This window comes from Lytechinus variegatus, chromosome 4 (genome assembly GCF_018143015.1).
Source record: "Lytechinus variegatus isolate NC3 chromosome 4, Lvar_3.0, whole genome shotgun sequence".
Classification (NCBI taxonomy): Eukaryota; Metazoa; Echinodermata; class Echinoidea; order Temnopleuroida; family Toxopneustidae; genus Lytechinus; species Lytechinus variegatus.
Genome location: NC_054743.1, coordinates 30,126,936 through 30,141,000, shown reverse-complemented (window position 1 = coordinate 30,141,000; position 14,065 = coordinate 30,126,936). Strand labels below are relative to the sequence as shown.

Sequence of the window (14,065 nt, the reverse complement as noted above, 5' to 3'; positions counted from 1 at the left end):
AAAAAAAAGTTTACACTTTGAAAAAATCCTGTGAAATTATACATTTGTAATACCCTGAAGATTGTTCCACATTTTAACATTGGTACAGGTCCATTAAAGCAAATGACGATAAAACCGTCGAAAAATATTTCCGCTTGAGTGAGCACCACTCACTTTTGAAAAGTTAGTGAAAAATGATTTGCGCAGAAATTTGAAATAGTTATGCGAATAAAAGTAGCCCTCAATCATGAAGAACACATGGAATTGAGCTAGTAAAATTGATTTGAAGATATTTTCTACATTGTTTGACTTGTTTCCTTGCCCAAAACACTTCGAAGAGTGCATTTTGCCCCACCCCGCTCCCCCATACACCGAGGCCATCGTGACGATATTTGCTTTACACTGAGCTGTGATTTACATGGAATGGCTTAAGCTTGATTTTCATTTTGTTAATCATTGCTAAGCTTGGGAAAAGTGTGGAGAAACAAGTATTAAATGAAAAATGAAATGTAAACCAACTTTCAATGACAAAAACGTAGTGAAAAAATGCTGGAGATGTCTGATATAAACTTTTGTTCAGATTCAGTTATGTCCTCAGATCCAGCTGGCACAAATAGGGTAAAGGTTGTGCTTATTGAGTGTTGAAATTTCAATTTGGGTGGCAAAATTGTCACAAAATGTTTGAATGTATCCGTTTTATTCCAATTGCCTAAAAGTGCAAGGAAAATGTATGATAAATCTTTCGTAGTGTCAGTTTGATTTCGTCCTTTCGACTTGACACAGCATTAAAACGAGCATTTCTACGCAAACAGATTTCAGCGAGCTTTAGGCGGCTTGTCAAAGGTGTGCGTGCGTTTTTACCTTTATATTCTGCGGCGAACCCGCTCAGCGTGCCATTGTCCATTTTTCTTTCCTACGGGTCAGTGCTCTTGCCATTTAAGACGACAGCGTTCCCTTTTGCAGCGAAAACGGAAGCGTGCGCTTTTATCTTTTCTTTTGACACCCCCGGTTGGCTCTTCGATAAGATGTTTCTGCATGAGCGCCCTCTATGTCCACGATATCGACGTCTTAGGCAAACTATTAAACGAGCGATCTCTAGTCACTGATCTGGATATCGTTGTGTCCTTGTATCGGTGTGCGTAGTTCAGTGGGGTATATATCTTCAAAAGTTACGCTTTCACATTTTTTTGATAATTTTTCGTTTCGGGTTTCAGTATATGACAAAATTCAATAAGATTTAGATTTCATTTCTTTAATAGAACAATTAAGCTTTAGCCCTTTAGCACGAGCGTGTTGTTTTATTTTGAAGAACATACCGTTAAGAAATTGAATTTCTGAAAGTAAGTGTTCAGGCGAGGGTAAGATTTTTTTTTTCATCACACTGAGCCCGCACAGTCAGCATTGTCGGGTGAAAAGGAAAGATATGGAATTGACCTTAACATCTTTGTAAACGAAATGCAAAACCCCACGCAAAAGATGCAATATAAATCATACCTGGGTCCAAAAATGATGGCGTTTAAAGCAATACACTGAAACGCTACTGTGAAAAAAAAAACACTAAAAACATAAAATGCAAACGTTTTTTTGTGGAAAAAAGGCTGAAAACTAAGGGCAGCGTTGAAATTCAAATTTGAGCTTAACATAGGTCTATGTTTAATTTAGCCCTCTTGTCAATTTGTTTTTGCTGTGAAATGTCATTTTTTGAGGACTCTTTTGGGGCGATTTTGCCCCCCCCCCCTTGTGGAAAATCCTAGGTACGCCACTGCATTTGTTTAAACATTTGAATTCTAGAAACTTATATATTCACACATAATACAGATGCCGTGCAAAACAAACGAATAAAATATAATTTATTTGAACTTTAAAAAATAAATTGGATGCTCAAGCTGTCATATCGGTCATTGTAGCTTAAATGCACAATTCTTGAATTTCATTGCCCGAAATTCAGAACAAGAAGTACTTTCGTTACTTTTTAAGACCATTACAAACATCTTTACCTTCGAACGAAATCAAAAACACTTAAAAATGAATATTGAAGTTATCAAAGTTGAGGTAGTCTTGACCATGAATAGTCGAGTGTTTATAAAGGAATTATAGCGTCTTCTATTAATCACATTCTTCACTTTAATGACCGATGAAAAATATTGCGTGAATGAAAATGCAAGTTAACACATTTAAGTGACTCCGACATGATATTGGACAGGAAAATCTATAAAATCTTTTTACCTGGGATCCGTCTTTATTCTCTTATATAAATTTCCCCTGTGATCTAGAGTGCTCTGTGACCTAGTGTTGCTTGACCATCCTGGAGCCACATAACCGAAGGGGGGTCTGGGCCTGGGGCTGAGGCCTCAACAAGTACCATGATTTTATGCATGGTGACCCACCCCTTCAAACCAGTCCGCTGGGGGGAGGGGATTTTCAAATTTCTTTCAATTTTCCTGTTCTACTTATAATATTCAGTTTTGTCAACTTAATTCTGATGGTTCCTTTTTTCATCCAACTTTATTTCTTCCTTTGAATTTTTCTAAAACTTTTCTATACCTATTCTTTTTTAACCTTCACGTTTGACTTGAACAATACGTGTATATTGCCGTTGATTTCTTCTTCCTATCAAATATTTAAATTAATCTGCAATGTGTGTATGTTAAATTATTGCAAATTAGATTCCCAGTGTCTAAGGTAAACATAATTTACCGACGTAAAGTTAGTAATACGAAAGCCTCTTTGGCCTAGTTTCCCTTCCAACTTTGTACTTCACCTGTTAATCGTATAGCTGCATTCTGTATAGCTTGCATATTTAAATATGCACCAAAAAATAAATTAACATACAGAAAATGGTAATACCTCGGTCACATTTGCTCTACGGCGGCCATACAGCGAGTCGAAAACAGCCGTTTTATTCATTTTATTAAAACCTATATTTAGCAGGTCCAAAAACTGTTAAAATGACTGTTTTCGACTCGCCTTAGAACAAATGTGACCGAGGTATTTAGCATACCAGATCAACAAGAATGGAGTGCATGCTGGTGCGGATCCTGCCGGAGTAACACAATACAATCCAATCAGCGCCGTATTTATTTTGAACAATAGTTGGGCTCTCAAAAGTATTGTCTATTTTGTGACCTCTACTAAAAGAAGTCAGTGGGTCTATACGGGGGTCTATATTCTGCACATCAGAGGGTACAGTTATGTAGTGAATCCCGGGGGGATCATCTGGTCCGTGTGCCCCTCCCCCCCCCCCTTTGAGAGCCTTTATCAATTTTTTTAATGTAAATATGCCATTTTTTACACAAGTGTGTCCTCTTTATTTGAAACTCACAACATGTATTTTAATGAGAACATGTCGTTCATACACAAATGAGGACCTTCACTTTAGCCTGGTAAACAGAGAGTTGGTAGGCAATAAATATAACTCAAATGTTCACATTAAGAGTAGACCTATAAAGAGGGAAGTTACATGGTTAATCAAAAATGTGTTGATAAAATATCAGTCGAACGCCAAATAGGTTTTATGTAATATTGCTCTTTATAAAGGCAAGCATAAAACTACATTAAATGTCGAAATGTTAAGAAATATAATGGAAACCATATCAAAATGCACATTACGAAAAGAAACAAAATCAGGGTTCTAGTATGGGGACAAAACGAGAACAAGAAAACTACCCATTTGATGCTCATTTTAATTCCCCGAAAGCCGGACGTTGAAAATGACATGGGCCAGCGCATTGCAAGCTGTATTTAACGGCTTACCCCCATTGACAAGGTAGATTTAAATTACCCCATTCTTGATTGGGGAGATTAACGTATCTTCTTGAACAGAGAGGTGGTCTGACGGGTTGCGGATTTCAATAGAAAGATGACCTCTTGATTGGTAGGGGTATGTCAAGGGGAGATTATCACTTTGTCAGCGCGGGTGACTGTCTTGATACTTTGATGTTCCCCGATGTGCCTTCTATTCGAAAACCGTGTTTGCAACTAATCCCAATTATGAGACTATTTGGAATCAAAATGAAAGCCTAACTGCACCCTTTTCATAGATTTCGTTTGAAAATAAAATACTTACGTTTAAGGTAAAATTGGAATATGAGAAGGCGCTTCATAATATGTAAACCAAATAGTGTCACTTTTAAGCTTTATTCTTTTAAATCAAATGTAAAAATATATGTAAAATAATCTCACAAGCCTAATCTAAATAGTGCGAGCACGAAGCGCGCGCTAATTTTTAATTTTTTATTTCATGTATTTTGTCCTAAAATAGCATTCTGGCAATGCTTGTGATCCTAAACGAGATGAATGAATTTAGTACGCATTGATCGTTCTGATAAAAAAGAATCTGTTAACGGGTACTTTTAATTATCTGTAAATGAAAACGTTACATATTTCAACAATCAAATAATGCGAGCGCGAAGCGTGAGCTGAAAATATTTACTTTTCTACCTGAAGAATAGAAGTTCTAAGCAATCTTTGTAATCATGAAAAAGGTAAATACATAACTAAGCAAGCGAAGCGAGCGCGAGGAAAATTTGAGATTTGTAGAATTGTGAGTGGATATGGATCACAGTTAAAAAGGAACATATATGATTCATTATTATTACTTTGAGTTTTGACATAGGGCCGGGATATTCTAAGAACAATATTCCATCATGTGATAATTATGACTGTCTTCCTATTTCTCTTCTTATCAAATCGCGAGATGAAACTTTTTGATATTCCATTCTGAAAAGAGGACAATTTATCAATAAATTAATTCATTAATCTAATAAGCCTAATCAGAGCGCGAAATCTGTCAATATTATATATTTAAAGCACTTTTGTAATTACGAATAAGATGCCTGAGTTGATATATTTTTAACAATCAATGTGCGCACAAATCGCCAGCCGAAAATTGTTGATAAACTGTCATAAAATGGAGATTTTAAATTAGTTTGTAATATAATTAATATTGAAATTTTCATAACTCACCAATCAATATGCGGGCGTGCAGCGCTAGCTAATATGTTTTACAATCTGACATGAATAGGGATATTCTGATAACTAAAATGGAATACAGGAAAATAATAGGTACCTGACAAATCAAATTTTGTGAGCGTGCAGCGGGAGCAGAAAATGTTGATATTCAGACAATAAAAAAAATAATTTTTTACAGAACACTTTTTGAAAATGAAAGTTCGATTTCCGAGTTGAAATATGTTATGTATATTGACTTCAAAATTTGATATTTTGAGTTCCATATGTGTAAATCACCTAAAAGGCAATGCGAGCGTGAAGCAGGAGCGAAATTTTTATATAATGACATGACATAATTTTTTTTAATTGTTTTCCCCTCATCTTATTTATTCAATCGTTTTCCTTCTATGTTTTTTTCTCCACTCTTTTCCTCTTTTTGTCTTTCTTTCCCCGTTTTGTTTTTGCTCCGCAAATAGAGGGAGGAGGGAGGGGCGGGCCCCATGCCCCCCCTAGATCCAACTCTGGAACAATCTAACAGAAAGTATTAAACAAGCAGATTCAAGAGAGAAATTCAAGTCAATGTTAAAACTTTTTTTGGGGGGGGATTAAATAGCCTTTCCCTCCGCATACGAAGCCCCATATCGTTTACAGCCTACTGTGAATTGTGCAAATACTTTAAATTTTGGTGAAATTCATTCTCTCTTTCTATTTGTTCCGTAGCGTTTAGATACATATTTTGTGCTTCACTTGTAAGTTGTATACAAATAATGTAAATTACTATTAATGGCGTGCGTTTCCCGATCTCCTTATCGAAATCAATATTAATGAGAGAGCACAATATCAAAGTTCTAATTACCACCATCATCATCACTGTTATCATCATCATTCATTCATTATCTATTTCCGGGGCGGTAGTTACTGCATACACATACTTTAATACACTACATTATTACAAAAGATTCCCCATCGGGCGGGCCAACGGTCTTTTGAAGTAGGTTTATCTATTGAAATTACGACAATAATCACGGCAGCGGATATGGGGAATTCAAGACTGTGAGCTTCTAGCTCTCCCATTGTTTTCTGTGGCGAACCCGCTGAGCATGCTATTGTCAATGATTCTCTACTAAACGGGTGACTGATCTTGCTTTTTCATGATAGGCCAGGGCAATGACTAAGAACAGTTCGATGAATATCAATGCCAAGCAATCCTGAAAGGTCAATAATGTTCAATTCTCTTGATGGAGAAGCTTATATCATGGCCCTATTTGCTTTTGCTTTTAGGCCAGTAAGTGTACTAACTAATATTAATAATAAATAATCACATTCCATCTATTTTAGAGCACTGACCTAATGCTAATATCACTGCCCACCTGCCCTTCTTATACGTCTCCTACTGCTTTTCCTTCGTCCTTCTTCTTTTTCTTCTTGCGTCTCCTTTTTTTTCTCTATCTTCCTTTTCCTCTCCGTATCCTTCCTCATCTCTCATTATTAATCTCATCCCTTTTTACTGCTCCTCCATTCTACATGTACGTCTGCTTCTCCTTGGTAATTCTTCTTCTCCTCCTCCTTTTCCCACCCCATCGATTTATGATGATAAAATTATAATGAAATAATAGAAATGTTAACGAAGATAATACTTATAATAGAGAAATGAAGATGATTGCGATAGTAACAGTGGTGATGACGATATCGATAACTATGGGAGGATATAGACCAGGGATTCTCAAATGGTGGCGCGCGCGCCACTTGTGGCGCACCGAGCCTTGCGGAGTGGCGCTTGGGAGCAGGTATTAAAACAAAGTAAAAATGAGGAAAAATTGGTGAGAGAAAATTGATCTACCAGTAACCTGGAAAGATTTGGTGATCATTTTAATACAAAAAGAAAACAAAAACTCTTTACTTGACACTTAATTGCTAATTGATTTCCTCAAATTTTGTCAAATTTAGCATTTGATAAGCCCTATTATGGATGATCGATGGTGTTCTCCTTTTTATTTGTTATATGCTTTATCAATTTTATGTGCCACACAAGTGATTTGAAAACTCTGTTTGTAGGATTTCTCTTTCAACGGCGAGAAATTTTGCATTTCCAGAATATACGTTTTGGTTACTTTGTTTCCGGAGCCGATTAAAATCCGAAGTTGTAAAAGTGAAATACATGTATGCTCAGATGTATTGCCTGCATGCACTCTTGCTTAACACGAACTGAGTGTATGGTACCGCACTTGAGTTGTAGAGAGAGAGGGGGCAGTTTCGGGCGTTAGTACAGTGTAATGCCTAATTATCAGCCCTTGCAAAATCGGGGAACGTAACTTCAGTCCAGCCCTGCTTCAGTCACTGGCGTACAGGTGGGGTGGGGATTGGGGGCCCCCAAGTGTTTCATGGCCAAGAAAAAAAGGAGAAAAGGAAAGGGAAAGAGTGGAACACTATTTTCTTAATATAATGTCAAAATATAGATTTTTGAATTGAAAAGTTTGCTTTAGCTGCCATATCTAGCCCCCTCGTTTTTTTTTTTTTTTTTACTCATTACGCCACTTGCTTCAGCCAATAGATCTGGTGCAAAACCATCTGAACTAGTGGTATCATTGGTATGTTGTGAAAAAGTCACTGGTAATTTTTCTTTTAATATTAATATTGTGTAGTTTGTTGGCATTTGTATTTCTTCTGTTGATATTAAGTAGAGCTCCTCTGGGCAATTTAAAAGGCCTCATATTCCAAAACTTCTGGGGGCTCTGCCCCTTCGACTCCCATCAAGGGCCTCTGGAATCCTCCGCTGATACATAGCTATAGATTTTTGTATTGATAAGTTTGCTTTAGCTGCCATATCTAGCCCCCTCGTTTTATTTTTTTTTTACTCATTACGCCACTTGCTTCAGCCAATAGATCTGGTGCAAATCATCTGAACTATCATTGGTATGTTGTGAAAAAGTCACTGGTAATTTTTCTTTTAATATTAATATTGTGTAGTTTGTTGGCATTTGTATTTCTTCTGTTGATATTATAGTAGAGCCCCTCTGGGCAATTTAAAAGGCCTCATATTCCAAAACTTCTGGGGGCTCTGCCCCCTCGACCCCCACAAGGGCCTCTGGAACCCTCCGCTGATACATTGCTGGTTTGCGTAATGGATAGTGGAGCATTACAGATTCTCAACAAGAAATGTGGCGCTTCAAAAAAAGTAATTGAGAATGGCTGATATAGACCATGTACAGCACAACGTATCAGGCGCAATTTCAAATATGATTACATGACGATTTCGATACGAAATATTCATCATAAATCTAGACCTAGTACATTAATATACACTTATCTTTGTAGAATAATGAAATCGCCGCTCAATATCGATAATTCTGATGATCACTAAAACAGAAAAGCATACGTGGACAGTGTATTATAACATTGCCTCGAAAAATACCTGACATTTGATGGAATTCTGTGCTTATATCGCTCATTTCTCAGCACTTTTACGACTTTCTTTCACAGGGCTATTTGGCAAATATTTTTCATTTATACAAACACTTCGTTGGTAAAGTTCATTGGATTCTGATTTTCAGATCGTTACCACAGTTGGTATTTATCTTCATTTCCGAACATTACGTTTAATACGTTAAACCAATTAAATGAAGTTATACTTTAGTCTGTTATATGTTGTTTTTATGTTGTACTCTCATACCCCGAGAGGGGATCGATAGGGTGAATAAAATGTAAATCTAAATCAGGGGCGGATCCAGCCTCCGCCAATAGGGGGGGGGGTGATTTTTTTCACCCATATTTTCCCCGATCGGCCGCCCAAGGTTGATATTTAATTATTTCTTTGAATTGGTTGTCCCAGTGGCGTAATGATTATTAAAGTTATTTAATAAGTCTTCGCATCATCTTATTCACTCGCCTTCCTCCTTTTATGTTTTCCTCTTCTTTTTTTCTCCTCTCTTTTTTCTTTCTTTCCCTTTTTTTTGCTCTGCCAATAGGGGGGGGGGCCCTTTGTAAATGTAAATCCAACCAAGAATCGGATCTATACAACATAATGTCTAAAGGTCAGGGGAGGATCCATGACAGGGGGAAAAAAGGTTCCGCTTTTAGGGGGGGGGGCACTCTTCTGTTTTGGCTGCATTTTGCATTACAAATTCTAATTGTGCCTCTCATAATGGAAGGGGGCAAGGGCGGCTCCCCCCCTAAATCCCCCAGTGATAGAAGGGTACAGGAAGTTTGAGGATGCTGATTCATTCATGGCATACAATTTTCGAAATAGACGACCACAATTTCGTAAATATCCAGTCCACGCGCATGCGTACTCTCATTCCGAAGACGCAAGTCATAAAATAATTTCACCCCCACCTGATCACGGTTTCTGCGAGGACACAACTCTGCTTTCTCATGAATATTGATTTCGATGCAGAGGCAGAAATCGGGAGAACCCCTCTCAAATTTTCGAGTTTTTTCCACTCTTTCAACTGTATTTCCTCCATTTTTTCACCCTTCCTCTTATTCCATCCAAATATTATTTTCTTATTTCTCTCTGTTTCCCCTTCCTTTTCTCTCCCTTTGACCTCTTAGTTTCTTTTTCCTCTTTTCACAATCCCTTTTGGTCCCGTTCCTTTAAAACATGGAGATAAAGAAAATTAAGAGACAATATGTTATCCTGGGGAAATGGTTGCCCGTCAAAAATATGAAAAAACTATTTAAAACAGTTTCTAATAAATCTTTGTAAATCTTTTATCTTTCTATGCCTAATAGCCATGATAGCGCTAAGCTGTTCCGGTCATATTCATTTTATGATTCCTTTTCCTTTTTTTTTTTGGGGGGGGGCGTTCTCGACACCTGTTTGAGATGCGAGTAATAATTAATATTCCAAGTCGACGTGAATTCTACGAATGGCTTGGGCCTACGAAACGAAAATATGTGGAATCTTATTTTCCCACCTAAAACATGAATTGACTGTCTTCCAATTGCAAGAAAAGAGGTTTTCATGGTTATTGCAGCAAATTCGAAAGATCAGTAACGATTTTTGACACATGCGTGATTTTTTTTAAGCTACCGTGGCTTTATGAATGCACCCGATAGATGCGAACCACAGTTCAGAACAGTGACCCGAACTCTCGATCCGACAGTCAATATGAACATGATGAAGGCACACATTTGTTTTGGTCGTAGAGGGAGCTATTTAGAATAGATTCTTCGGCCTTTCGACAGAAATTAAGACTTGCAGGAAAGACGAACAAAAGAACGGTGGCATTAAAGGGCCTTTGATGGCGGCCGTTCCTTTGAAGATAAGGGAACGTTGGGCGGGAAAGCCGAAGCGAAAACCCGGATGCGGGAAGAACGATGAAGAACGGTGCATGGACTTTTGACAAGCTACCTTACAGAAATGGACAGTGCTCACTCAAGTGTAACATTCTGACAAAACTTTTACTTTCATTGGATAGATGAGACCCAAACCCAAGATTATATGTGAAAAGATTACCCACGTGTGGTGTGTTTTTTGATTCCCAGGACTTTTTCAAAGTGTAAACTTTTTTTGATACGCACTGTAGATATATATTTCGATAGTTAAGGGTAATTGAAAAGTGAGTATATATACGTCAAAGGTGAAGAGTACGTTTTTGGCAATACTGCATTTAAAAACTTCACAGAAGAACTATATGTGTTTGTATTGCAGCTGCTAATGCTACTACTACTACTACCACCACCACTACTATTACCACTACTACTGCTTCTTCTAATACAATTACAACTACGACAATAATATTTTATCATCGTCGTCATTATCATCACTACCATTAAAGAAAAAGTAAATGATAATTATACACTTCTTCATTTTCTTCACTGATCATATTTCGACTGGTCAACTTTTTTTTTAACACATATGATTAGCTTCTGATCTGATTCATCAATGATTTTTTTTATTTAATCAATAACATTAGAGAGCTTAAGATTTCTCAACGCCGTCCATGACACGAAGTCTTTTCCCACCCTATGCTGCGTTTTCTTCCAAATTCTGCGTTGTGCAATAGCAACTTAGGGCGTTTTAAGTACAATTGCTCCATCAAACTCACGCGCCGCGATTTAATTAAGAGCGTAGGATTGCCTGAGAACGGTTGTGAAAAGAACGGCGACGCGAGACGGACGAATTCTCATGCCCATGCCGAGTTGAGCTGATTTTCTCAAGTCAGAATACTCCACTTCACGCATGGGCAACCTAAAGCTAAGAATGAATACCACCACGAGGGTAATTATGTGTCCAACCAATTTTGGGCAATATTTTAAATAAGCAGCCATTACTTTAGAATGGGTGAAATTTTCATCACATTTTATAAATAAAAATGCCGAAAAGAAATAATGGTTGGACGTATGATTACCTTCGTGGAGCACTTTACCCAAAGTGTTTGTAGGTCATTTTTGGTGCTTAAGATTGAGGGGAAAGTGTATGGTTGTGAAGGTGAGTGTGTGTGTGTGCGTGCGCACGTGCGTAGAGCGTTTGGGTACGATACTTATGTTAAATTTGATGGCATACCGGTGGTGTCGAAGAACAGTCTCGCTCCGTATCTCCGGCATCTCGCCTTTCTCGAGAATTTCCTCTTCCGTGGACGAGAGGAACCTCATCAGCATCGTACATTGCGATTGGTTCCGCCAAACATGATGACAGAACTGAAAGAGATAAGAAATTAGAGAAAAATTAATTACGTTGCCAGCTTGTCAGGTTTGTGTGTGAGGGAGGTGAGGTCGGGAAGCTCGACTGATTGAACCAAATGAAAATGGGAGTTAAATTTTAGATTTTGAATCATTCATTTTATTCACTTCAAAATAGATTGATCATTTTCTTGCATACAGTTGGCAACAGAATTTTTTGGAATGCCCTAGTTTTTATTAGATAAGCAGTGTTTGAAACTTAGAATTCCGAATTCCTTCTATGGAAGTGTGTGGTAGGAAGATGATGTTAAGCCTACATTTCAAGCATGTCTACTTCACTGGTGTGTTCGCTCAATTGGTAGAGCGTCCATCTCATAACCGGGAGGTCGGGGGGGGGGGGTTCATACCCCGGCCGCGTCAGACCAAACTATGATGAGTTTTGCACGTACCCTGTTTGGCGTTCAACGATTATGAAAAGGGAGAGAGCCTCGTCGATCTGGCGTTGCACAGCGGCTGCCGGGCCCACATTCAATCGGGCAAAGCGAATTTTCGTAGTATTTAATTTCATGTCTATTTCGAACAATAAAATACGGATTTATTTCATCTTTCATCATCATGCTCATGAAAAGAGACTTCACGACTGATTATACGGAGACGTCGGAGAACACAGTCTCAGGATTTAGTTAGGAATATAACCGAGTACTCATGGACAAGACGGATATTAAACTGTTTGCGTCCCACTGTTCGTGTGGCCCGAGCTCAACCGTTCGGATTGGGCCAGCATGCAGTATACTTGTCCAGTGCTCTTATTTCATCTAAATATACACAAATACTATTATGTGGGGGGTACAAAATAGGCTTTCTAGGTAAATTTAAGTTTTTGGTGCCCTCCTCCATCAATCCGCGCGACGCCCTTTTGCTGAAGCGCGAAGAAGATTCATTGGATTTTTCTTTGGTCATGACGTTCTAACAAAAAGTCTTTTTGAATGGCTAAAGTAAGTTGAACTTTCAAAGCAAACCTAAAGTTCCTGGTTCTAAAGTCCTCTGTATTTGTAAACAATCGAAAAGTTTTAGTTACTTTCAGGGGTTAGCTGGTGAATATAAGCCCGTTTCGGCATGTTTGTCGAAGTGTTCAGTGTAGGCGAAACGCTTTGGAATCGGGGATAATCAAGGTACTTCCTTTTCATACCGATGCACAAGGGATCCGCCCCTTAAATAAAATGTATGTATTGCCTCTCTGTTGACACAATAACGTAGGATTGGGCATTGAATAAGGGTCATCAATGGGTAATTAATATCGATATGTCCAAGGCTCGATGAGAGTAAAGGTGGGGTTGGTCATAACCTCGACTACATGGAGCCAACAGGGAGATGCTAGAGGTTGTGGTACTGCAATGTCGGGCAAAGTACTTCTCTGTGCAAACATATTAAGATAAAGATGACTCTAGTGCTTCGTATCACATATGTTGTTATCGTTAGTAACAAAATAAAATGTTTAGAGCTTGTCAAATGCAGACATGTCTATTTCAATTGCGGCGGCACCATGATTGTTTGATAGGGGGCTAGAAGACCTGTTGTGACGTCATTTTTTATTTCTTACTAACAAGGGTAATATCAAATTGCACTGCTCATACCTCTTCTTTTCATACTCTACTTTCATCCGTTGTTCTCCCTCCTTTATTCTTTGTTCTTCTCCTCTCCTACGTGCAAAATCAGTGGGGCGGTCACATCCCTACCCCCCCCCCCCCCCCTTGGTCCCGCCCTTGGCAGAATTTCAATATACAAGGAAAATTCAGTTGGTAGAACATGTAGAAGGGGTGGTAGTCCTATTTACCATGTGCAGATAAAAAAAACACTGTGTACCGGAGGCATAATAATGTTGGGAATCTTATCATATCAGAACAAAGGGAGGGGATCTTTTATCCAAAACATGTGGAACTTTTTAACTACTGTATATAAGCACATCCAGAGGTCAAATTGACAAGTATTTAACAGCAGTATTGGTTAACATATTGCACTGTATTATACGTTATTGGTTTGTTTTCAAGAGATTAAAAAGAGTACAAACAACTCACAAAACAATCATGGAACTAAACCCTTTGAACAAGAGCCGCCTTGAACAATATTACTTTATATCGACTGTAAATGGATGCTCTGCAGGCTTAGATAATAAATTTGGAATGAATATAGTCAAAATCAATATCAGAAACACATAAAAATCCATTATTATCGGATGTAAATTTCAAAGTTGTATATAGCATTTTTAAGTTATGCATTCTTTTCGTTCAGATGTTCATGCATTCTATCAAGAATATGAGAGAGCTAACTACGTCATCTCATCCTATTTTGTTCTTTTATTTAATCAAATTACAATTTTTCGAAATTTCTCCTCCAAGAAATTTAAAATTTTCGACTGACTACTAATGTGTACTTTTATCAGTGCTGCAATTCCCTTGTTAGAAAGGAAGGTGACTTTATAAACACGTGTGAAACAAGAGGAGTAATAGGGTGG

The 14,065-nt window shown here is 37.9% G+C and overlaps 1 protein-coding gene across 2 annotated transcripts in view; it reads right to left on the bottom strand.

The window, feature by feature from the left end:
• The window catches only part of LOC121413808 (xaa-Pro aminopeptidase 1-like), a 48,785-nt gene that overhangs the window by 22,701 nt on the left and 12,019 nt on the right, over window positions 1-14,065 (bottom strand). For both annotated transcript variants that reach the window (XM_041606771.1, XM_041606770.1), the window contains exon 2: window positions 11,438-11,571. In XM_041606771.1, coding sequence (XP_041462705.1) covers window positions 11,438-11,571 — 134 coding nt within the window. The remainder of the gene's footprint in view (window positions 1-11,437; window positions 11,572-14,065) is intronic.